Source organism: Trachypithecus francoisi, unplaced genomic scaffold (assembly GCF_009764315.1).
Source record: "Trachypithecus francoisi isolate TF-2019V2 unplaced genomic scaffold, Tfra_2.0 Lachesis_group20, whole genome shotgun sequence".
NCBI lineage: Eukaryota > Metazoa > Chordata > Mammalia > Primates > Cercopithecidae > Trachypithecus > Trachypithecus francoisi.
Genome location: NW_022681466.1, coordinates 33430012 through 33456243, shown reverse-complemented (window position 1 = coordinate 33456243; position 26232 = coordinate 33430012). Strand labels below are relative to the sequence as shown.

Below are 26232 nucleotides of genomic sequence, written 5' to 3'. Positions count from 1 at the left end.
GCTCTGTTGCCAGGCTGGAGTGCAGTGGTGCAAACTCGGCTCACTGCAACCTCTGCCTCCCGGGTTCAAGTGATTCTCCTGCCTCAGCCTCCTGAGTAGCTGGGATTACAGGCGTGCACCACCACGCCCAGCTAATTTTTGTATTTTTAGTAGAGACGAGATTTCACCATGTTGGACAGAATGGTCTCAATCTCTTGACCTTGTGATTTGCCTGCCATGGCCTCCCGAAGTGCTGGGGGGGGATTACAGGCGTGAGCCACCACGCCCGGCCAATCTCATTTCACTTTACGGGGCCAATGTGGGAGGGTTGCTTGAAGTCTGGGAGTTTGAGACCACCCTGGGCAACAAACATAGTGTGACTTCATCCCTACCAAAAATACAAAAATTAGCTGGCTGTGGTGGCAGGTGCCTGTGGTCCCAGCTACTTGGGAGGCTTAGGTGCGAGGATCTCTGGAGCCCGGGAAGTTGAGCCTGTAGTGATCTGTGCCACTGCACTCCGGCCTAGGTGACAGAGTCAGACCCTGTCTCTGAAAAAAATTTATTTTTTAAAAAGGAAGCTGATCAGATCTGCCCTCTCTAATTCAGCAGTCTCTCTGCTTTCTGGTCCAGCTGGGGAATAGGACATTCTGGATAACAGGGAATTCATATGTGTGCCACAGAGCACACGCTCTTTTTTCTTTTTTTTTTGTTTTTTGAGACGAGTCTCGCACTGTCACCCAAGCTGGAGTGCAGTAGCCTGATCTTGGCTCAGTGCAACCTCTGCTTCCTGGGTTCAAGAGATTCTCCTGCCTCAGCCTCCTGAGTAGCTGGGATTATAGGCGCTCGCCACTACACCCAGCGTGTTTTTTTGTTTTTTTTTGTTTTGTTTTTTGTTTTTTGTATTTTTGTATTTTTAGTAGAGACGGGGATTTCACCATGTTGGCCAGGCTAGTCTTGAACTCCTGACCTCGTGATTCACCTGCCTTGGTCTCCCAAAGTGCTGGGATTACAGGTATAAACCACTGCACCCAGCCTACACTTTTTTTTCTTTGGAGATAGAGTCTTGCTCTGTTACCTAGGCTGGAGTGTGGTGGTGTGATCTGAGCTCACTGCAACCTCCGCCTCCCGATTTCAAGCAATTCTCATGCCTCAGCCACCTGAGTAGTTGGTATTACAGGCATGCACCACCATGCCCAGCTAATTTTTGTTTTTGTAGTATAGAGTTTTCCCCATGTTGGCCAGGCTCACCTCAACTCCTGGCCTCCGCCTACCCTGGCCTCCCAAAGTGCTGGGATTACAGGCCTGAGCTACCACGCCCAGCCAGATAATGTGTTTTTGAAAAGTTAATTGAATAGATGATAAAATGTGCATGTTCATGAGATATTTATAAACTTTATTTTTTTTTCTGGAGACAGGGTTTCATTATGTTTCACAAGCTGGCCTTGACCTCCTGGGCTCAAGTAATCCTCCTGCCTCAGCCTCCCAAATGGCTGAGACTACAGACCTAAGCCACCATGCCTGGCTAGTTATGGGATATTTAGAGGAAAAAAAGACTCCCTTATGTTGCAAATGAGGAAGCCTTGGCCTGGACAGATTGATGTTTGCTAAAGTCAGATAGTAACCTAGTGCTAGGTCAGGTTCTAGAATTCAGTAGGACTAGATTGAAGGTTTCTGAATGTTCTTCAGGATCTCTGATGCCTTAAGACTGTTTTTAACAAATGTTAGGCCGGGCATGGTGGCTCACACCTGTAATCCTAGCACTTTGGGAGGCCGGGGTGGGTGGATCACTTGAGATAAGGAGTTCAAGAGCAGCCTGGGCAACATGATTTTCTACTAAAAATACAAAAATTAGGCATGGTGGTGTGCATGTGTAATTCCAGCTACTTGGGAAGCTGAGGCATGAGAATCGCTTGAACCCAGGAGGCGGAGGTTGCAGTGAGCCGAGGTTGCACCACTGCACTCCTGGGCAACAGACTGAGACTCTGTCTCAACAACTACAGATGTTAATTGTGTTGTCACAGATATGAAGGTGGGCCTGTTACCAGAGAATTCTGATGGAAGGGCAGGAGCAGAACCTTCACCTGAACCATCATCTGTGATTTGTGGCATTTGCAGGGGAGGCTCTGCAACAGCCCAGGGATTGTCTTGTGAAACTGTGCTTCAACTGTGGGTTTCTTCTTCCTCTGAAAATCTCCCAAGAGCACTTTTGTAATCACGAAATCTAAACTTAGAAACTAAAAATACTCTTAGAGATCTTATAGCTCAGTCCTTTCATTTCTTAGCCGAGGAAAACCTAGAGAGTCCACTGCCCAAGCCAAAGCCACACAGTTTAATAGTGCACTCTTCACTCTGTCAAGCCACCTGCAGGGACCTTCTGCATCACCCAACTCTCACTGGGATTTTACCAGGTAAGGATCCTTGCAGGCTGGAAACTGGTGGTGGGGCAGGGATGGGGGCGGGTTCTGGCACCCTCTGCTGGTGCAAAGGAGTCAGTGCAGCTCTAGGAATGGCTTGGAGAGTAGGGAACAGGTCCCCTGGATGGGCTAGTGGGCTTTCAGTTCTGTCGGGAACTTGAGCAAACTGATGTGTTTGTGTCCACCCTGCTCCCCCTACCTCCAAAAAACCCATGCAATTCAGGATGAGTGTGGATCCTGTTTCTTCTGAAATCTATAATGCAGAGTCCAGAAATAAAGATGATGGAGAGGTACACTTAAAATGGAAAAGTGAGTATAAAGTCATGTGTTTTGTTAGACAAAATGAAATTTAAAGTATATTTCTAATGTGGTTGATATTTCTAAGTATACAACCTGTGTTGCACATTTAGAACCGTAGCAATGTCCTTCTGAATTTTTTTTCTTTTATTATATTTCATTTTAAAAGCAGGGCCCTTCTGACTATAGACTTCAGAAGGGAAATGCTTTTTTTTTTTTTAATTTCTAGACTTTATAGGAAATATTCCTATTATATAAATGTATATTGTATAAGAAATGTAATAAAACAGTACACAATACAATAAGTCCTCACTTAATACTGTTAATAGGAAACAACAATGACTTTAATCATACTATGACTTTAAGCAAAATGATGTATAACAAAACCAAATTTACCATGGGCTAATTGATATAAACAAGAGTTAAGTTCCTACAGCATATTTCTGGTCACAAATACATCACCATACTTCTAAATAAAGACCAGAGCACTTCTAATATTAAACATTGAAATAAATGTGAGCTATGTACACATTTAAGAGAGATTAATAAAAACAGGTAAGATAAGTAATTACCCATTTATTCTAGTTCAGGGTCACAGGTGGCTGGAACCTATCCTGGCAACTCAGGGTACAAGGAGGGAACCAGCCCTAGACAGACACCATTCCATTGCAGACTGTACTCACACACTCCCACTCACACAGACTGGGGCCAGTTCGACACACTAATTCACCTAATGTGCACATCTTTGGGATGTGGGAGGAAACTGGACTACCTGGAAAAAACCCATGCAGATATAGGGAGAATACTCAGGTGCCACACAGACAGTGGCCTCAGCTGGGAATTTTTTTTTTTTCTCATCAGAGTTACAATGAAACAATATTGAACAAAATGACATTATTTGAGGAACTGCTACATAGATATTTACTGTATAGCATTATTAAAGTGGAGAGTACGCAGTGTCACTCTCATATCCTGTGGGCATTATCCTTTGTATCAGTGTTCTCTTAGAGGCTTAAAGGATATAATGTCTATTTTTAATACTAGTCGTAAGTGACATTAGCAGAAGCGTTCCACAACTTTTGAAATGAAAACATGCATATATGTATGCACTCCAAACATATGAGCTCGGTGTAGTCTGGAAAGACTAGACAAACTCAAATAGAATCCTTTCTATTATTACACATTGGGAACTTTAGATGTCATTTTTCCTGTTAAAACTTCACAGGAAGAGGGTCTATCTGTAAGTTTTTTGCTGCCTTTCACCCTGGAAGTCAACAACAAGGGTTGTTGTTTGGGATGACTGAAATTCCCTTCTCTCTGTCATCAGTTCTCCCCTCGCCTCCCATTCAAGCCAAACAGGGCAAGCTAAGGATGATACAACTGTAAAAAGGCAATTATTGTTACAGTATGAGTTATAATAGTATTGTGTATTTCTTTTAGATGAAAGCCTGTGTTTCCAGTGTTTACAGTGATGTTTTAAATGCTGTTTTCTCTTGTGCCCAGTGGAGGTGAAAGAAATGGCAGAGAAAGCAGCTACTGGACAGCTCACAGTACCTCCTTGGCATCCTCAGAGTAGTTTGACTCTAGAGAGCGAGGCTGAAAATGAGCCCGACGCCCTGCTGCAGCCTCCCATTGGGAGCCCTGAAAACACGGATTGGCAGCGAGTTATTGAGTATCATAGGGAAAATGATGCGCCCAGAGGAAATGCCAAGTTTGACAACACGGGCAACAATGACTGTGACAGTGACCAGCATGACAGACAGCCCAGGCCTGGAAGCTTCACCAGTAAGTTCACTTGCGGGAATCAGGATAGGTGAACTCAATCAAGTATCAGTTGGGCGAGGTGGCTCAGCCTGTAATTCCAGCACTTTGGGAGGTGAGGCGAGCAGATCACTTGAGCCCAAGAATTTGGGACCAGCCTGGTCAACATGATGAAACCTAGTCTCTACAAAAAAAAAAAAAAAAAATTACCTGGGCGTGGTGGCACACGCCTGTAGTTCCAGGTACCCAGGAGGATGAGGTGGGAAGATCACTTGGACCTGAGAGGCGGAGGTTGCAGTGAGCTGTGATCACGCCACTGCACTCCAGCTTGGTGACAGTGAGACCCTGTCTCAAAATAAAAATAAGAAAAAGTTATCAGCTCTCAAAAAAGTAAACCTTCCAGTGTATTTTTTTGGTTTGGTCCTCTCTACTTTCCTACTTTTCTGGAAACCTTGAATTCCAGGGGAAGGCAGTATAGCCCTGTATCTCATTGCATTTCCCACAGGCAAACAGATCCAGACACTGTTTTTATATTACTGAAACAGGCCCCTTTGTCCAAAGGAAGTAAAATAATCACATACTGACCCTGGTTTTGGCAAGGAATTGAGCCTTCTTTACCTGGGGATAGAGGTGGACCACCACTGCCTACTGCCTATGTCTCTGCATTGTATTCTAAGCTGGAAATAAATTCTCTCAGAATTTATTTAGAATGTATTCTAAGCTGGCATTAAATTTTCCCTCCAGAGAGTCTATGCTGGAGGAACCTAGAGACACATGACATTTATTGTCATCGGTTTATAGATTTACAGGTTAAAAAAATGAAGGCCATATATTTTCAGTTGATAATTTGCTTACAATCAGGGCATGGGATATTGTTTCACAGTTGTTTATAAGTTAAAGAAAGATACATCTGGCCAGGCGCGGTGGCTCACGCCTGTAATCCCAGCACTTTGGGAGGCTGAGACGGGCGGATCACAAGGTCAGGAGATCAAGACCATCCTGGCTAACATGGTGAAACCCCATCTCTACTAAAAATACAAAAATTAGCCAGGCACGGTGGCGGGTGCCTGTAGTCCCAGCTATATGGGAGGCTGAGACAGGAGAATGTCGTGAACCCGAGAGGCTGAGCTTGCAGTGAGTGGAGATTACGCCACTGCACTCCAGCCTGGGTGACAGAGCAAGACTCTGTCTCAAAAAAAAAAAAAAAAAAGAAAGATATATCTAAAATTGTCATTTGTCTTAGGCAAATGACAATTTTAGGAAAATCTATTGACTTGGGTATTATTTGTATTTAGAATCTGTTTCTTGTCAAGCATCACTCGCGAATGGGTGGGCAGATGATCCAGGGCTGCATTTTGGGGTCAGGCTAAACTAACAGTCTCTACTCTCTGGACTGAACCTAAGGTATGGGACATGGCCACTCTTGGCAGAATATGTATTCATCTCTTCTCTCATGCCACCTTTATGCTCTTCCATGTTGTCTGAATATCACTGAATAACTTTGGCCCTGACTGTGTTACAATCATTAGGTATCAGGCACCCATCTCCCAGACAAAAGGAGCAACCAGAGTATAGTGAAGCCTTTCAAGCAAGTTCTGATGCATTAGTGGCTGTTGAGAAATCTTACAGTGTAAGTAATACTGCCTGGAAAGCCAAGTTGAACCCAAGGATCTAATAAGATATATCTGAGTTGTTATGTGTTATGACACCAAAATAATACCTATAGTAGTTATTTTTGGCTGGAGCATGTGCCTTCATGTCACCGACATGAATAAAATAATCTTTCCTCCTGTCTGATACTTTTTAAAAAGTCATTTCAACTCAGTGAATTGTGTATCCTGGAGATTGGGAGAGTACAGAAAAGTGTCAGATTCAGCTTTTGCACGTGAGTTTCTGGTATAGTTGGGTAAACAAAACTGGAGCAAAGCTCCTTCCCCAGCAGATGACTGAGGTCAGTTAGGAGTAGGAAAAGCAAGGGCAGGGTTGCTATGAGAGTACCTTCACCTGGAATATCCTCTAAGGGCCAAACTCAGCTCCCAGCTCAGTGGAAGTGATGTGTTTGTGCCTGACAACTGCGCCTCAGCAGGATCCATTTGCATTTTCACTGCAGTTACAGCCTTGCTTCAGGGCTTTAACACACTCTAGGCCATAGCGCAGCCAGACTAAGAAACCAAAATTTTTTTATTGTCATTGACATGGGATTGCAATCATTTAAAGAATATAGACAGCAATTGAGAATGATACAATATATGAATACCATAGTGATAAAATGTAAGGTCTTTTGACCTATTATATTTAATCATGGCATACGAACCATTCATAAGATCAGCTTATTCTTTCTCTGACTTGAGGGCTGGAAGAACAGTCATATTAAGCATACTGGCTGAGCTGGAGAAGCAGGCCTAGGCAGAAAAGTGGGGAATGTCTGCAGGAGGCCAGGACTCAAATTCAGTTTGATGAGAGGTAAAGAGGAGCAACTGTTAAGTGCACAGGAAGGGAAGCGTGTGGCAAAAAGCCATGTCCGAGGAAATTAGTCACAACATCTCTGCCAAGAGATCACTGAAGGTTGGGTGTAGTGGCTCACACCTGTAATTCCAGCACATTGGGAGGCTGAAGCAGGAGGATCGCTTAAAGCCGGGAGGTCAAGACCAGGCTAGGCACCATCATATGACCCTGTCTACAAAAAATGTAAAAATCAGCTGAGCACAGTGGCTCACTCCTGTAATCCCAGCACTTTGGGAGGCCAAGGTGGGCAGATTGCTTGAGTCCAGGAGTTCGAGACCAGCCTTGGCAACATGGCGAGACCCCATCTCTACCAAAGATAGAAAGGTTAGTTGGATATGGTGCATGCCTGTAGTCCCAGCTACTTGGGAGGCTGAAGTGGGAGGATCACCTGAGCTTGGGGAGGTTGAGGCTGCAGTGAGCCATGATCACGCCACTGCACTCCAGCCTAGGGGACAGAGTGAGACCCTGTCTAAATAAAATAAAATAAAAATTAGCCAGGCATGATAGTGTGCACCTGTAGTCTCAGCTACTCAGGAGGCTGAGGCAGGAGGATCACTTGAGCCTAGGAGTTCGAGGCTGCAGCGAGCTGTCATTGCGCCACTGTATTCCAGCCTGGGTGACCAAATGAGTCCCTGTCTCAAAAAAAAAAAAAAAAAAGACTGAAGTGAGCTGTTTGTTTGGCCATATGGTAATCAGGTCCTGAATATTGCAAAATAAGCAGGAAAAAAGGGGTGGAACAGAGATGCTAAAGAAATAAATTTGCAGGCAGGTCGCAGTGGCTCACTCCTATAATCCCAGCACTTTGGGAGTCCGAGGTGGGAGGATCATTTGAGATCAGGAGTTTGAGACCAGCCATGCCAACATGGTGAAACCCCATCTCTACTAAAAATACAAAAAGTAGCCAGGTGTGCTGGCGTACACCTGTAATCCCAGCTACTTGGCAGGCTGAGGCAGGAGAATCACTGGAACTCCAGAGGTGGAGGCTGCAGTGAGCCGAGATCATGCCTCTGCACTCCAGCCTGAGTGACAGAGCGAGACTCCGTCTCAGAAAAATAAATAAACAAATATAAATTTGCTGCTTTTTACTATTTTTTTTTATTATTGAGAGTACATTGCTGTTTTTAAAATGCTTCTTCATTTGCCTTTAACCTATAATACGCGAGAGACTCACAGGTTCTGAGTAACCACAGCCTCTTCATCTGTAAGATGATGCCAACACATGGGCTATGTCTCTGCCTATGAGGGATCAGGGTGTTTAAATTCAGTACTCAACTTGAGTTGACTAGGGCCTTTCTCCTTATTTAGAATATTAGAATAGGAAGGTCACCTCATCTCCACCCATTCTGCAGATGATGCTGCTGAGGCTCAGGATTAGCATTCCTTCATGCTACTCCAGGCAGTTCACAGCTGCTTTTCCCCACCAGGAAGGGAAGGCAGAGGCACATGCACAAAGAGGTAGGGAGAGTCAGCTCAGAGTGTCACACTGACTGCTGGGTAGTGTTAGGTAACCCCGTTGTTAACACTGCATCCAACTATAAAGGGATTTGGTTACAATGAACAGCAACTTAAAAGTGATTTCCTACATTATTAACAGCATCAGTCCATGCAATCAACTTGTTCACCCGAGTCTTCTGAGGACATAACAAATGAATTTTTAACTCCAGACAATGAATATTTTTACTCCTCGACTGCTCAAGAAAACTTAGCTCTAGAGGTAAAAAACGCAGTTCAGGGTAAAGTACATTTTCACCTTTCTCCATTGCCTTATTTCTTTTGTTGAGAAAAATAGCTTACATATCAAAGTATATAATGTATACCAGGGTTTTTTATACCTTTTTTGGTGTCAGGAGTGTGATATGAACCTATGCGCTCATATGTGTTTTGAAAAAATGTCTGAAAGATTTTTTATTTTTGAGAATGGGAGGTCATGTGCAGTTTCTCCCCAAATTTGGTTACTGCATTTATACAGCACTTTGTACTTTTTTTTTCAAAACATTTATTTTTAAAAAAAAATTTTTTGAGACAGAGTCTCGCTCCATCATCCAGGCTGGAGTGCAGTGGTGTAATCTCGGCTCACTGCAACCTCTGCCTCCTGGGTTCAAGCGATTCTCCTGCCTCAGCCTCCTGAGTAGCTGGGATTACAGGTGTGTGCCATCACACCCAGCTAATTTTTGTATTTTTAGCAGAGATGGGGTTTCACCATGTTGGTCGGACTGGTCTTGAACTCCTGACCTTGTGATCCGCCCGCCTCGGCCTCCCAAAATGCTGGGATTACAGGTGTGAGCCACCGTGCCTAGATCAAAACATTTTTATTCATGCTACCTAATTCATATATTCTTCCTGTTGGGAAGGGACGAGGCTATCATTCCTGTCTCTGAGGAAGACTGGTGTTCTGCAGATGTACGGAATTAATTAACTCCAGCCTGACAAGCTTTAGTGATGGGAGAGCCAAGATTGAGGCAAGGGTTCAGCAACAAATATGAGACTGTCCAATATACCAAGTTTTCTTGGGAATCTGCCTAGCTTTTACAAGAACCTACTGTACAGAGTATTTTCATTTCTAAAATGAATTTTGTTGGATTCTCTTATTTACTTATTTTCTACCCTACCTCTCTGCTAACCTGGCACCTTTTTGGGATCTTTTACCAATATGAAAGGTCGGGTGGAGAAAAAGGGAGGATTGTATGTGTCAATCACAGTATTTGACTGATAAGAATTCTAGGATGCATCAAAGATATAATTTCAGACCAGGCACAGTAGCTCACGCCTGTAATCCCAGCACTTTGGGAGGCCAAGGTGGATGGATCGTGAGGTCAGAAGTTCAAGACCAGCCTGGCCAAGATGGTGAAACCCCACCTCTACTAAAAATACAAAAATTAGCTGGGTGCAGAGGCAGGTGCCTGTATTCCCAGCTATTCGGGGGGAGGCTGAGGCAGGAGAATTGCTTGAACCCGGGGGTCAGAGGTTGCAGTGAGCTGAGATCGTGCCACTGCACTCCAGCCTGGGTGACAGAGTGAGATTCCATCTCAAAAAATATATATATAATTTCAGCTTGGTGTGGTGGCTCATGTCTATAATCACAACACTTTAGGAGGCTGAGGTGGGAGTATTGCTTGAGCTCAGGAGTTTGAGAACAGCTTGAGCAACATAGCAGGACCTTGTTTGAAAAAAAGGAAATGAAACATTACTAGTCCCCAAAAGACCCCTTGTACTCCCATCCAGTCACTGCCTCTTCCAAAAGGAACCAGCATTCCGACTTCTTACCTCACAGAGTAGTTTCGCATACCAGGCCAGCTTTTAAACCTTATTTAGCTCTTTTGATAAAGCTCCCAAGAACCAAAACATCTTTGTTGGAAGATTGGGATGAACAGGGATAGTGATATAAGGTGAAGGAGTCACATAATTCCTCTTCACAATGGGAGGTGAGGGAGGACTTACTGAGGAGGGAACATATGGTACAAATAAGTACTTAATGTCTAGGAAGCAAGTTTGTACTTTTTCTATAAAGACGCAGGGATCTTATGAAGATTTTCAAGATTTAAGAACATCAAGAAATTATTGACCTTTTAATATGTCTGCCTCCAGTGAACCTCCTTTCTTTTGTTCATTTTTAGACCTCGAGTCCCATAGAAGAGGACTTTGAAGGAATACAAGGTGCATTTGCCAAACCTCAAGTCTCTGGAAATAAGCCCTTACAGAAGATTCCTTGAGAATCACTTCCTTTCACTTTCTTCTGTTGGATCACAGATATTTAGAGCTGGGGGGATCCTGAGGGACAGCCTCATCCAAACCTTTCATTATATGGTTGAGAAAACCAAGGTTCAATGATTTCTCCTCAATAGAACAAATCCCTTGCTCCTCACCAACCTCATGACATCCATGTGTTGTATTATTTATACCTCCCCTTGCATTTTTATAGCATATGTTGTTGCAGTCACTGCTTTTTCCCCCTTTGGTCTCTCAAGCTTTCAGGCTCCTTGGTGTGCCACATAGCAAGTGCACAGTTATCTTTGCTAAGCTGACCTGGGGGATTTGCCCAAGCTACATAGCTAGTTTTTGACATAACAAAATTAGAACTAGGTTTCCATGTATTTCTTCTCCCCAGAAGGCAGTGTCACCAGCATTTTCCTTTGCTTGCTTAGCATCTTAGCAAAGAGTTAGTAACAGCTAACAATGCAGATTCAACTTAACATCTACCACTTGGGAGGCCTTGGGTTCTATATAACTTAGCAGGGGCTTTCTATTAGGTGAGAAGGTAGCCTTGGATCCGTAGCCAGGGATGTGTCACCAGACAGATATAAGTTAACTGTTGGCTTTGTTACATTTTTAGAATTGTGTACTCTTGTTCTTTTAAGGTATGCACTCATCTATTTTAAAACTAGAGTTATCCACCTACCAACCTGTGTAACTACCCATGGTCATGTCTCAACCCTGTAAACCCAAAGAAGGTGGGGTTATGAACTTACTCGCTTCCTCCACTGCATACTCCAGCTTCCAACTGTAACCTTGTGTAGGCCCCTGCCAGAGTTGGAAGTGTTTTAAGAAGCTGTAAGCTTTTAGATGAACAGTTAAAGTCTTAGCATAATATGTATTGAAAGTCTCCAGAGCCTTGGGCCACCTACCCCTTCCTGCAGAGCCTCTTTTTTGGACCTGCCTTGTATGTGGCCACTTAACTTGTATTTGGAGGTGAGTTGAGTGGGATGGAAAAGTTTAGGGCAGACAGGTCAGATAACCAGAGTTAGTTTGATACAGACATCTAAAGTATGTGAAAAAGTCTCTGATTTCTACTCCATTTACTTCTTTCTGCCCCTCTTTACCCCCTTTTCCATCTAGTGCTCTGATGTATATCCCCTTCCACATCAGAGGATACAACAGGGGTGCAGGATGCAGCGTGCTAGGTTCCAAGCCCCATTCTGCCACTGACTTTTTCTGCATAAACTTCAGCAAGTCACTTCACCCCAGGGCCCCACTTTCGCCTGGTGTAAAGTAAAGGAGAGGGTCTGACTCTAAAGTCTGTAAGCTCTAAATGTTGCTTATTAGGAATTAGTTTATGCTTTCTGGATATTTATCATTTTAAAAGAGTGTCAGAAGAAGAGGAACCCCTAATGTCTCTCCACTGGTGGAGTTTCAGAGCTACTTGGTAACTGTGAAAGGTGGCATTGTTCTGGTGGGCCTTTTTAGTGTCTACCAGACCACCTGGACCTAAGGAATGGGATGGGGGTGGGGGAGTCATGGGCATTTGGAAACAGGGCTGGATGCTCCATCTGTCCCCTTCTTTATTAACTAGGACAGTACAGTGGTGGGAAGGAAAATGGATACTGGCCCCGCCTGCCTGGAGCAAAGCATCTTACTGAGAATTGGGGAGGAGTAACTTCAAATAACTTGATGCCAAGGAGAACAGAAGACTGTTGAATTAGCTCCTCAGTACTCAAGACTCCACCCCCGCCCCTACTCTTTAGGTGGTGTTTGGTGGCCAAGTGGCATAGTTCGGGATTGTTTAGTTAACAAACAGTTCTTGTTTTCAACGCCCCCTGGTGTCTGTTCACAGGAACCCGGTCAGTTTGCCTTCTTAAAAAGACAAAACATTTGTCTCCAGAAATAACTGTGGTTATAACTGAAAGGCCAGTAAATAACTTGATTGCATTCTGAGTGTCAGAATATAGTTCTGTGCTCTGAGCAAGGAAAATAAACTTTCAGAGCAAAAACCTCTTCTGCAGCACTCAATCCAAACCCAATTAGGGCAGCACTTTGTTTATCCAGATTATTTCTAATTCTGGAGCAGACGAAGGGACATTCTAGGGAATGATGATAATAATTTGGGTTGACAAAGATCAGTTAAAAAAAAAATTACTTTATGCTTTCAGGTGAGGAAAAGTTCCAGATGAGAAAAATTCTTGGAAAGAATGCTGAGATTTTGCCCAGGTCTCAATTTCAACCTATACGAAGGTATGGGCTGTTTTATCTTATGCGGTTTCAGACTCACAGATGTGGTGGTAAATGGTGATAATGCCCCGTGTTTATATATTGCTTGTCTTCAAATGTGTTAGCTACCATCTTATCAAAGTTAGCTTTGGGCAGCTTAGCTTTGTTATACTTGTGCAGTAGAATTTGAGGGGTAGAGTCATCACCTTTACTTAGATCCTGACTCTGACTTTCTGTTCATGTGACCTTGTCAAGGTTCTCAACCACTCTATTCTATTTTCCCATCTGTGAAGTAGGGATAAGAATCCTTACTGAGATTGTTGACAATAGGAACTTAAAGTAATAATATAACTCCTGGGCATTTATCCCAGAGAGATGAAAATTTACATTTACACAGAAATACATACGGGAACATTTATAACAAATTTATCTATAATATCTCCACACTGGAAACCCAGATGTCCTTCACCAAGTAAATGATTAAACAGACTTTGGTACATCCATACCATTGAGTGCTACTCAGCAGTGAAAAGGAATAAACTATTGATACATGCAACAACTTGGCTAAATTTCCAGAGAATTATGCTGAGTAGGAAAAGCAATCCCAATAAGTTATTTACTGTATGATTACATTAATATAACATTCTTGAAATGACAAAATTATAAAATAAAGAACAAATGAGTGGTTGCCAGCAGTTAAGGAAGGGGTGGGGAAAGGAGGGAAGTAAGTATAGCTGTAAACCAGAAATATGAGGGTGGTAGAAATGTTCTGTATCTTGACTGTATCAATGTCAATATCCTGGTTGTGATACTGTCCTATAGATTTGCAAGATGTTACCATTGGGATAAAGTGGGTAAAGTGTATTTTTCTTTTTTTTTTTGAGATGAAGTTTCACTCTTGTTGCATGATCTCAGCTCACTGCAACCTCCACCTCCCGGGTTCAAGCGATTCTCCTGCCTCAGCCTCCCAAGTAGCTGGAATTATAGGTGCATGCCACCACACCCGGCTAATTTTGTATTTTTAGTAGAGATGGGGTTTTACCATGTTGGCCAGGCTGGCCTCAAACTCTTGACATCAGGTGATCCACCTGCCTCGGCCTCCCACAGTGCTGGGATTACAGGCATGAGCCACCACATTCAGCCGGTAAAGTGTATTTCTTGCCTGTGAATCTACAATTACCTCAAAAGAAAAGTTTAAATTAAAAAATTCATAATTGATATAAAGTATCTGGCACAATAATTCAATTTGTTTTCTTCTCTCTGGGCCTCAATTTCCTTAATTATAATTATTATAGCTAGTATTTCCTAAATAGCTAGCATATGCCAGGCACTGTTTCATTGTCTAATTTAATCCACATAACAACCCTGTGAGGCACATACTATTGCCTCCATTTTGTCAATAAGGAAAGCAAAGTTCAGAGAGTTTAAATATTTTTTTCTAAGGTCACACAGCTAGTCAGTCAGGATAGACTGGATTATGCTATATATAGTAGACAACTCCCAAATTTTAGTGGTTTAAAACAAGTTTCTTCTTTGCTCCTGCTTCATTTCCGTGGCTCATGGCTTGGCCAGCAATGTTCTGTGCTGTATTACCTTCTATCAGACTTAGGCTGAGGGAGGCCCCGTTTTTTTGCTTCCTTGATTGCTAAGGCAGGAAAAATGGAAAATGGTGAGTTGTGCACTGGCTGTTAAAGTTTCTGCCCAGAAGTGACTCATCACTTTCACTCATATCTTATTGGTTAAAACAAATCCTGTGGTCATTTATGTAAATCAAGAGGGCCAAAAAGTGCTGTTCTATTATGTGCTTAGAAGGAGAAACAAACATTTTTGGGAACGGAATAAAGTCACAACTCAACCCCAAATCCGTGACCTTTCATTTATATCATTGGTCTCACAGGATTTTTGCAAGGATTAAAAATGTGAAGGTCAGGCACGGGGGCTCACGCCTGTAATCCCAGCACTTTTGGAGGCCAAGGCGGGCGGATCATCTGAGGTCAGGAGTTTGAGATCAGCCTGATCAACATGGAGAAACCCCGTCTCTACTGAAAATACAAAAAATTAGCTGGGCTTAGTGGTGCATGCCTGTAATCCCAGCTACTTGGGAGGCTGAGGCAGGAGAATCGCTTGAACCCAGGAGGCGAAGGTTGCAGTGAGCCGAGATCGTGCCACTGCACTCCAGCCTGGGAAACAAGAGCTAGACTCCGTCTCAAAAAAAAAAAAAAAAAAGCGAAAACATATGGAAGGATTTAGCATGGGATCTGCCTTATAGTTAATGTTCAGTGAGTACTGAAATTGAATCTTAAGTATTGGTTAAAGTGGAAACGGGTCAAGTTTATCTTCACTATTCTGGCCATTTTTTGGTACAAGCCTCTCTGGCCTCTCCTAGTACACTATACCAGAAAGCTTCTTACAGGTGCTAAGGCCTCGTGACTGTGCCCCTTTGCTCCAATATCTCACCTCCCAGCAAAGTTCCTGTGCTCTGTTGATTTTCTCATGAACTTGCTCACGGTCGTATAGAGTCTTTAACTGATTTCAGAGATGACCCTTAGAGAGTATTTATTCAATCTCTGGAAAGAAAATTGAGGCCCAGGCCCAGACACGTCAGAGAACTTACAGCTAGTAGTACAGGCAGAACCAGAACTCACACTGTTTTTTTTTTTTTTACTTTGGAGACAGAGTCTCACTCTTGTTGCCCAGGCTGGAGTGCAATGGTGCGATCTCAGCTCACTGCAACCTCCGCCTCCCAGGGTCAAGCGATTCTCCTGCCTCAGCCTCCTGAGTAGCTGGAACTACAGGTGCATGCCACCACGCCCAGCCAATTTTTGTATTTTTAGTAGAGACGGGGTTTCACTATGTTGGCTGGATGGTCTCAATCTCTTGACCTCGTGATCCACCTGCCTTGGTCTCCCAAAGTGCTGGGATTACAGGCATGAGCCACGGTGCCCAGCACAGAACTCATACTTTCTACTCCTGAGCTTAGTGCCCTTTCCTCTGTGGCACACTGGGCTGATCAACTGGTTCCTTGTACCAAGTTAGTGTACTTTGTTCACAGAGGGGATTTATGTAATTTTCTTACTTTCTTTCTCACAGTACTGAAGATGAACAAGAAGAGACATCAAAAGAGTCACTAAAGGAACTGAAGGAGAAAGACATGTATGATCACCAAAGAGAGTGCCTAGGGATGCTTGTGTAAAGTCTTGGTTTTAAGGGAATAGTATATTCTTGTTTGTAAGAATTTTCCATTTTTATTTGTAGACTTAATATGAGTATGCTGCTGCTTTCACCAAAAAGTTGTTATCAAATTGGTGATGTGATTTATAACTAATAGCAGCTTACATTCAAGGAAATGTAGTGACGATAATAATAATAAGTTTACGCTTAAGGTAGATTAAATCTATTTTCCACATAAATATCCTGGAAATATGGAATATTTCATCTATGTAAATAGTTTAATTTAAGCTGCTGATATGTTTAAAGTTACAATATCTGGCAAAGAAAGTCTCTATGGTGCCAGGTGTGGTGGCTCACACCTATAATCCCAGCACCTTGGGAGGCCAAGGCGGGCTGATCACCTGAGGTCAGGAGTTCGTGACCAGCCTGGCCAACATGGTGAAATCCCATCTCTACTAAAAATACTAAAATTAGCCAGGTGTGGTGGCACACGCTTGTAGTCCCAGCTACCCGGGAGGCTGAGGCAGGAGAATCACTTGAACCCAGGAGGTGGAGGTTGCAGTGAGCCAAGATCGTGCCATTGCACTCCATCCTGGGTGACAAGAGCAAAACTCCGTCTCAAAAAAAGAAAAAAAAAAAAACTCTGTGGTAATAAAGAATATTTTTTTAAAAAGTTACAATCTCTTTTAAATATGTTCTCTAATATTCTCTTTAAGATATATAAGATGTTCTAAGATATTCTCTAATCCTGGCCTATTGCCACATAAAAATTTTGCTAAGAATATACTTAAAAAATACCTGTCAGGAATATATTGTTTGATTTTTCTAGTCATCTTCTCATCGTTATTGTGTGCTCTTAATTCTTTAGATCATTGACAGACATTCAAGACCTGTCTAGTATCTCCTATGAACCAGACAGCTCTTTTAAGGAAGCTTCATGCAAAACACCCAAAATAAACCATGCACCTACCAGTGTCAGCACTCCACTCAGCCCAGGTAATCACAGGTAAAAGAAGTGTTTGGGGAGAAGAACTTACGGCCCCAGCCCATTGGCTCTGGGAAGCCAAGCTGTGGGATCACAGCTGATGGCTGTGTTGTCACAGTGCAAAGGTTTTTCCTTAGGGCCAAAGCTGGGTAATCCCATTGTAAGCCAAGGGGGCAGGGTGATGGTGGTGGTGATTATTGGGCAGCCGTTAGGAGGTTTTGGTTAGAACTGCAGTGGTAAAGCCATGCAAATACTAGGTCTCCTCTAAGCGCTACTGAATTTAGAACAAAAACATTGAGCTTTGTAGAGTTTGCAACTTAAAACAGTACCTTGTGCTTAAACGTTATGTAGTTCTTAAGTCCTGCAACCATATGCAAACAGCATCAAATATCCTGTCTTTAGTGGCCTTACTTCCAATATATTTGTGGTTTAAAAAATCTCCCTTTATTTTATTTTGATAAAGTTTAGAGGACAAGTTTAGAGACTATTATTTTTTACACCATGAGGAGCTGTGTCTCAGGTCAGTGATTATTTCAGTAATTTTTTTTTTTTTTTTTAAAGACAGAGTCTCATTCTGTCGCCCAGGCTGGAGTGCAGTGGTGCAACCTCGGCTCACTGCAAGCTCCGCCTCCCGGGTTCACGTCATTCTTCTGCCTCAGCCCCCTGAATAACTGGGACTACAGGCACCCGCCACCACACCCGGCTAATGTTTTGTATTTTTAGTAGAGACGGGGTTTCACCGTATTAGCCAGGATGGTCTCAATCTCCTGACCTCATGATCCGCCCCCCTTGGCCTCCCAAAGTGCTGGGATTACAGGCGTGAGCCACCGCACCTGGCCTTATTTTAGTTATTAGCAATTTGGAAAATCCTTAGTATAGGTATAGGTTTGTGGGTTTGTATGTTTTCTTTTGTTTGTTTGTTTTTTTAATATAAAGGATTCATTTCTGCACATCATATTGGGGCAGAAAAAAACAAAAACGAAGGGAAAAAGGGAAAAAAGAGAAATAATATAAAGGATTTAGACAGTAACCTCCCGCTTTTCTCCAACAGGGTCAGTTTCTTCAGCTGCCACTCAATATGAAGACTGCATTGAAAATATCACATTTCAGGTTAAGACAGAGTCTGCCTCTTGCTGGAACAGTCAAGAATTTATTCAGACTTTGTCTGATGAATTTATAAGTGTCCGAGAGAGAGTAAAGAAACTGGATTCTCTCCTTACTGCCTCTGAAACTTGCCCTTCAAGACTGCCTGGTCTTGTAAGTATATCAATTCCACGTTACAAACTCATGGAGTCAGCCCAAAGGGCCAGTGACCCAAACTGCCAAGATTTCTCCAAATTCATTAAGAAGGCAAGAAATAAGCTGGGTCCTCTCCTGGCTTCCCTGGCACTCCTCTCTTGAGTCTATATTATGGGAGGCTTAAGTTTTGCTTCCTCCTTAAAGCCTCTCCTGGTTACTTCCCTGAGAGTTTTGATCGACCTCTACTGTTTCCTGAACTCCTGAACTAATAACCTGCAGGAAAAACACTTAATGGTGTACTGCCTTCTCCTCTTCTACTTCTTCCTCCTTTTTTTTTTTTTCTTTTCCTCTCCCTTTCTCATATGTGTAGCCTCTTCAGGAAAACTACAAGTTCTGGCCAGGCACGGTGGCTCAAGCCTATAATCCCAGCACTTTGGGAGACCGAGGTAGGCAGATCACTTGATTTCAGGAGTTTGAGACCAGCCTGGGCAACATGACGAAACCCTATCTCTACGAAAGATACAGAGAATTAGCCGGGACATGGTGCCATGTGCCTGTAGTTTCAGCTACACAGGAGACTGAGGTGGGAGGAGCCTGAGGAGGCTGAGCCCAGGAGGTCGAGGTTGCAGTGAACTGTGATTGCACCACTACACTCCAGCCTGGGTGACAGAGTGAGACCCTGTCTCAAAAAAAAAAAAAAGAAAGAAAGAAAGAAAAGTACAAGTTCCTTTATGAAAAATTGTCAACTTTTTTGGCATTTGGCTCAAAAAAGGTCTCACTTTGAAGTAGGGAAATGACAAGGAAATTTATGTGTTCATTTAACAAACCATTAATTGGGGAGATTCTAAGTGCCGAGCACCATGTCAGGCCCTCTTCAAGGCATCCCAGTGTCAATAAGACATAATCCCTACCTCTAAGGAACTCACTGTCTAGTGAGAAAGACAGGGCTGATGTAACACAGCGGTAAGTACTGAGTGCTGAGGAGGCAGTCAGGGATAAGAAGGCTTCCCAGGCCAGATGTGGTGGGTCACACCTGTAATCCCACCACTTTGGGAGGCTGAAGTGGGTGGATCATTTGAGGTCAGGAGTTTGAGACCAGCCTGGCCAACATGGTGAAACCCCGTCTCTACTAAAAATACAAAAAAAAATTGGCTGGGCATGGTGGTACACACCTGTAATCCCAGCTACTTGGGAGGCTGAGGCAGGAGAATTGCATGAACCTGGGAGGCAAAGGTTGCAGTGAGCTGAGATTGTGCCACTGCACTCCAGCCTGGGCAACAGAGTGAGACTCCATCTCAAAAAAAAAAAAGAAGGCTTCCCAGAGAAGGTGACATATGAGTGAGTTTGACTTAATCAACAAAACAATTGCAAATGACTGAGCTGCATATGCCTTTTTAGCTCAACACACATGACAGTTACCATGTTTATCTCTTACTTATAGAAAAGATTGTCTTCATTTATTGGGACTGGATCCTCCAGCCTTGTTAAGGCATGTGACTCATCACCACCCCATGCCACCCAGAGAAGGAGCCTGCCTAAAGGTACCCTGTGTTTAATATCAAAATAGAAGTTTATAATCAAGGAGGCTTAAATTGATGCTTATCAATCTTTGATGCCACATTAGGTTCAGACAGAAATGCTGTTTTCCCCATGATTATAAAAGTAAAACACACTCGGCCGGGCGTGGTGGCTCAAGCCTGTAATCCCAGCACTTTGGGAGGCCGAGACGGGCGGATCATGAGGTCAGGAGATCGAGACCATCCTGGCTAACACTGTGAAACCCCGTCTCTACTAAAAAATACAAAAAACTAGCCGGGCGAGGTGACGGGCACCTGTAGTCCCAGCTACTCGGGAGGCTGAGGCAGGAGAATGGCGTGAACCCGGGAGGCGGAGCTTGCAGTGAGCTGAGATCTGGCCACTGCACTCCAGCCCGGGCGACAGAGTGAGACTCCGTCTCAAAAAAAAAAAAAGTAAAACACACTCATTGTAGAAAAGTTGGAGAATAAATAAAAGCTTAAAAAAGAAGGTGACTACACTTTTTTAACCTCACGTACTTTTTTTTGCATATCTTTTAAATATTTTTATAAATACATAATAATGTGTTTTGGCATAGTGACATCATATTGTGTATCAGTTCTGGACTGCTTTATTCCCTTGATGTATTTTTGAGGCTTTTCCCTTGTTATTAAAAATTGTTCATAAATATATGTAGTAGTTATAGTCCATTCTACTTGTTGCTTAACCATTTTCTTATGTGTAGGATTTATATCATTTTCCACTTTTTGCTCTTTGTACATAATTTTTTATCTGTACCTCTGATCCTTTCCTTAGGATAGATTCTTAGAAGACAGTTTCCAAATCACGAGGTCTGAGAATATTAGCAGTCTTGAGGCATATTACCTTTATTACTTTAATTTTAATGTCTTCTGTCTTTGGTATAACTCTTGGAATTTCCCTCAGGGGGATAGAGATTTTGTAAATTATGTTGAGGTATTTTGGTTAATGTTATAATTGAGCACTTGGGGCAAGATCCAAAGTATGATTGCCTCTAAATCCCCTGGCCTGATAATATTTAGTTAAAGGCCTCCTACTTTGTGCTTTTGTTCATTTTGACTGGTCCAGAACCTCTGTATTCCTCCAGCAGCCCTGGTCCAGATTGAGCCACTTAGTAAGAATTTGTACCTTACCTCCTCCAAATATCCTTAGGAAGGGAGGGGCATAGATCAAGCAGTACCAGGGTAAGGGCTGATGTAGGAAAGGAAAGGGATTGGGGTAAAAGTGGGGAGTAAAGACCATTCACATGTTAGGAGGTCTCTCCTGGAACTATTATGTAAGAGGTTTCCTTCCTCCTTAGTTTGTTTCGTCAGTGAGAAAAATCCTCAGTCAAGTCTATGTGAGAGCCTAGAAGAATTCAGTTCAGGTCCAGAGAGGTGTTAAGACATTTTCCCTTTTGCCTTTTTTAAGAACTAGTAGAAGCCTTCTCACAGCATCACATTGATGAGCTGCCGCCACCATCTCAGGAGCTACTTGATGAAATTGGTAAGAGATGTTCAACACAGAATATACTTCTCGGCCCTGTTAGTTATGTCACTGACCACAATATGGTGTCTTTGTCTCAAGTATGAACACTAGTATCAAAGGTTCTGTGACGGCCTGGTTGAATATAGGAAGGGGCAGTTTTCCAAAATTTAGGAAGGGGCAATTTTCCAATAAAATGAGCCACAGCCTGGCCAGGATGATTGGCTTGTATCAGTTTTCATTTTGTTACTTAAAGGACTTTTGTTGATGAATCTAAGGGGAAATAACATTCAAGGGGTTTATTATGATGAATTTCTTTTATTAAAGGAGTTCTTATCTCCTTTTCAGACCAAACCAGCCATTCCTTTGAGGCCTGAGGTCTGGCTGCCCAGGCCAAGACACCTGTGCTTTCAGTTTTGCCATTAGCTGTAGGTATTAAAGGTATTGAAATTGTGAATAAATCCCCTTCCTAAGAACAGGGAAGTCAGTGGCACAAAACTTAAAGATACCAGAATTTTCAGGCAGAGACTGAGCAGTACCAACCAAATATTTTTTGCAGCTGATTGGCTGGCCCTGTCCAGCTGGTCTGATGCTGAAAGTAAATGTTGCATGGTTATGGAAACTGGGGGCAGGTGGTCTGTTTTCCTAGGAAAGACCTGACTGCTCCTTTTTGACAGCCTGGCCAACCAGCCCTTCACCCTCAGAAAATGCATCTCATCAGACTCTGGATAGTCCAGTTCTTGTTATGGGACCTATAGAGAATTTCCTGAGGGGCACCCCTTGGTTTTCAGGGTCTCTGAGGTTTTGTGTTTCATAAAGGAGGAGGTAAATCAGAATTTTCAGGTCTGACTCAGTGGACAGCTCTCTCCAGGCTTATTGTCATAACCCTTAGCTCCTGTCCCTTGGCCTGATGAACGTGGGTGGAGCCAGTCAGTGCTGTCAGACCTTCCTTGGTTTCTTTCTTTTTCCATGGTCATAGGACCTTTCTTGCTTCACTTTACCCCTCCCCCAGTGCCACAGTGTTGTAGAGTCACAGGGTTGTTGGGTCAGGCTCTTAGAGCCCACACTTCCACCCTTGCTTTCCATATCTGGGATTCCCCAGGCAGTCCTTGCAAATTCCTCCTTTCCGGTTGCTCTCCTTAAAATAACAGAACTGCTGAGAGTGGAGGTCACTCCACACATGTTCTGCTCAGATAGATTCTTAGTATCATTTGTTCTTGGTCGTGGTTTAAGGCAGTATTGTAGGCTCCTTTGCAGTTTGACCATAGCTGATACTTTTTCTCTGGATCCTGCTGTCTTCCCTCTATAGTTGCTGTGTAAACCTTCCATTCATCTCCATTTCAGCAGCTGTGTTACCAGACTTTGTCATGGACTCTGGCCTCATGGTGCTGCTGCACCCCAGCACAGTCTGCAGAAGCCTTCCCTCATTTCACTTATGGGAATTATCTAGGCCTCATTTAGCTTATGGGTTTCTAGGTGATGTCTGCACTTTGAGATGGGTCGGTAATTTTGCAGAAAGACAAAGGGCAGAGGGCACTTGAGTAGTTTCTTCTGATAATGGGCTTGCCTGCTCAATTACTATATATCATCACTCTGTTGTTTCCCCTAAACAGACATTTGGGAAGTTACTGGAACTCTCAACTGCTATTTTAGAGGGCTCACATCCAAAGCTCTAGGCTCCTGACAGGTGCATAAAGTGGAAGGTTCTTTGGAACTAGGATACAGATGATCGTTTAAGATCTGCACTATTTTTAACAAGGACAAAAATTGATTTTTAAAATTTCAAATTATATTAAATGATCTTATGGGGACCCTTGACACCCATGGCTGCCAGGTAGGGCTGCTTCCTGCACTGCAGGAAGGGAGAAGACCTACACCAGCACAGAAGAAGACCATGCCAACGAGCTCAGGGTGGCTTGTCTATGCTGCCTCCCAGCTTGCTCTGCTTTGCAGAGCACTTTGAGGATGAAGCAGCATACTGAGTTAGCAGATGCTTGTCTTAGTCTAGTGAGTATTCCTTGCTTTGCCTTGCCTTGCCTTTTTCCTTTCCTTTCCTTTCCTTTTTCCTTTCCTTTGACAGGGTTTCACTCTTGTTGCCCAGACTAGAGTGCAATGGAGCGATCTCAGCTCACTGCAACCTTCACCTCCAGGGTTCAAGCAATTCTCCTGCCTCAGCCTCCCGAGTAGCTGGGATTACAGGCATGAGCCACCACGCCCGGCTAATGTTTTGTATTTTTAGTAGAGATGGGGTTCACCATGTTGGTCAGACTGATCTCAAACTCCTGACCTCAGGTGATCCACCTACCTCAGCCTTTCAAAGTGCTGGGATTACAGGTGTGAGCCACTGCTCCTGGCCAGGGTGTGTATTTCTTTAGGAACTGGAAATGATGGATATTCTTTGCTTCCCATCTTTTCTGTTTCTTTTTTTTTTTTTTTGACACGGAGTCTCGCTCTGTCGCCCAGGCTGGAGTGCAGTGGCCGGATCTCAGCTCACTGCAAGCTCCGCCTCCCGGGTTCACGCCATTCTCCTGCCTCAGCCTCCCGAGTAGCTGGGACTACAGGCGCCCCCCACCTCGCCCGGCTAGTTTTTTGTAATTTTTAGTAGAGACGGGGTTTCACCGTGTTAGCCAGGATGGTCTTGATCTCCTGACCTCGTGATCCGCCCGTCTCGGCCTCCCAAAGTGCTGGGATTACAGGCTTGAGCCACCGCGCCCGGGCCTTCTGTTTCTTTTCTTTTCTTTTTTTTGAGACAGAGTTTTACCCTGTCGCCCAGGCTGGAATGCAGTGGCATCATCTCAGCTCACTGCAACCTCTACCTCCAGGGTTCAAGCAATTCTTGTGCCTCAGCCTCCTGAGTAGCTGGGATTACAGATGTGTGCCACCATGCCTGACTAATTTTTGTGTTTTTAGTGGAGACGGGGTTTCACTATGTTGGCCAGGCTGGTCTCGAACTCCTGACCTCAAGTGATCCACCTGCCTCGGCCTCCCAAAATGCTGGGATTACAGGCATGAGCCATCATGCTCAGCCTGCCTTCTGTCTTTTCATAAACCAGGTAAAAAATATGAAATATAGGCGAATAGAGATGGGAAAACATTTAGATTGTTTTGATGTTACTTTTTGAGAGACTATAAAATAGAGATTAAGAGCATAAACCTTAGAGCTACACTGCCTGGATTCAGTTCCCAATTTTGCCACTTACTGTCTGTGTGATTTTTAGGTAAGTTCCTTAACCTGAATTTCCTCATCTGCTAAATAGCAGTAACAATAACACAGTCTATTTCAGAGGGTTGTTGTGAAGATTAATTGTGAACATTCATCCTGAATTAATGTACGTGAGTGCTTAGAAACAGAACCTGACACCTAGGGTTCTGCAAGTGTTATGTATGGTCATCATCATTTCTATTTTGAGTGTTGTGTGGGATTTTGTCATGCTTGAAGAATTCCTTTCAAACCTGGAATGCCCTAAAGCAGTGGTTCTCAAATTTTATCAGACATCAGAATCACCTGAAGGGCTAGTTAAAACACACATTGCTAGACCCCCAGAGTTTCTGATTCAGCAGGTCTGAGATGAGGCCTGAGAATGAGAATTCCTAACAAGTTTCCAGGTTATGTTAATACTGCTAGTCTAAGGATCACCCTTCGAGAACCACTGCTCTAGAGAATGGCAGGACATGCAAGGGAGGAAATGTTTCCTTTGCCTTTTGTGTTGTGACAGAGCTCTTGAAACAGCAGCAGGGCTCATCCACGGTGTTGCATGAGAACACAGCAAGTGATGCAGGAGGCACTGCACATGGTAAGTGAACTACCTAGATCCTTTTCATCAGGTTCTTGTAACGCTGTCCTTGGCAACACAGTGGTACATATAGGGAAGTGTGACCTTGAGGTCAGGCACAACTCCACCTCAAGTCTGACTTTACAGTTACTTGTATGGCAAGCTGTTTTACTGTTTCTGAGCCTCAGTTGTCTTAATCTGTAAAATGGGGACAATAATTTCTGTCTCATGAAGTACATATTAGCTCCATGTACAGAGCCATGTACAAGAACTAACATTTTCAAATACTTAGCAAATGTTAGTCCTCTTCCCTTTATAGGACTGCTGGCAGGATGGAATGAGATAGCATATGTAAAATGCTTGGCATACATTAAAGGGTACATCCCTTCCCCACCCAAATTCCTTTCCTGGAACTCCAACTTAGAAACATCTAACAAGTGGAGAACAAGATGGTCCCCAAAGTAAATTTGTGCATTTTGTTTTCATGGTTGCTTGCCTCCTATTTTATGTGCCCTTTCTTTCTTCTGCTTCCTCTGTCTCCCTTGAGCCTTGGCACAAGCAAGGTTTCCTGTAGCTTCACCTGGCACTGAAAAGCTTCCAAGACCCCAGAAGCAGCTGTTGCAAATACAGGTGGCCTGCAGACTGCCACCTGGTCCCCTGCTCTCATGGGAAGAGGGGAGCTAATGCATTGCACACTTCAGGGACCACTGATTGGCCTTAATTTTTGAACTCTATTTTAAGGCAACCTTTCTCAATTTTTTTTTCGTTCTAATAAAGTTAATTCTTTCAACTGCTTTTAGATCAAAGGCACTTAGAAGAACAAGAAACTGACAGTAAAAAAGAAGATAGTAGTATGCTTTTGTCCAATGAAACTGGAGATCTTGGAGAGGACACAGAGAGGTAACAGGAAAAGCTGGACTTTTGAAAGGATTTTAAAAATTGTATTAGTTTATATTAGTTTTTTTTTCTAATATTGACAAATAAGAAAGGAAAAAAGTGGTCCTCTTTCATACTATCCTAATGGCCCCTATTCCTAAAGGGTTACTTTTTTTTGCTTTAAAAATGTTTAATTGTGATACAATGTATATAACAAAATTTACCATCTTAACCATTTTTAAGTGCAAGGTCCAATCACATTAATAAATATATTCACATTGTTGTGCAAGTA

General features: G+C 43.2%; 1 protein-coding gene across 1 annotated transcript in view; it reads left to right on the top strand.

Moving 5' to 3' along the window:
* Positions 1-26232, top strand: part of TEX14 (testis expressed 14, intercellular bridge forming factor) — a 137570-nt gene that overhangs the window by 102551 nt on the left and 8787 nt on the right. Inside the window, exons 16-29 of the mRNA XM_033183661.1 lie at positions 2262-2387; positions 2617-2702; positions 4194-4475; positions 5981-6081; positions 8551-8670; positions 10571-10637; positions 12821-12902; positions 15969-16031; positions 16918-17045; positions 18086-18291; positions 19715-19814; positions 21238-21312; positions 25008-25085; positions 25865-25964. Of these exons, the coding sequence (XP_033039552.1) occupies positions 2262-2387; positions 2617-2702; positions 4194-4475; positions 5981-6081; positions 8551-8670; positions 10571-10637; positions 12821-12902; positions 15969-16031; positions 16918-17045; positions 18086-18291; positions 19715-19814; positions 21238-21312; positions 25008-25085; positions 25865-25964 (1614 nt within the window). The remainder of the gene's footprint in view (positions 1-2261; positions 2388-2616; positions 2703-4193; positions 4476-5980; positions 6082-8550; positions 8671-10570; positions 10638-12820; positions 12903-15968; positions 16032-16917; positions 17046-18085; positions 18292-19714; positions 19815-21237; positions 21313-25007; positions 25086-25864; positions 25965-26232) is intronic.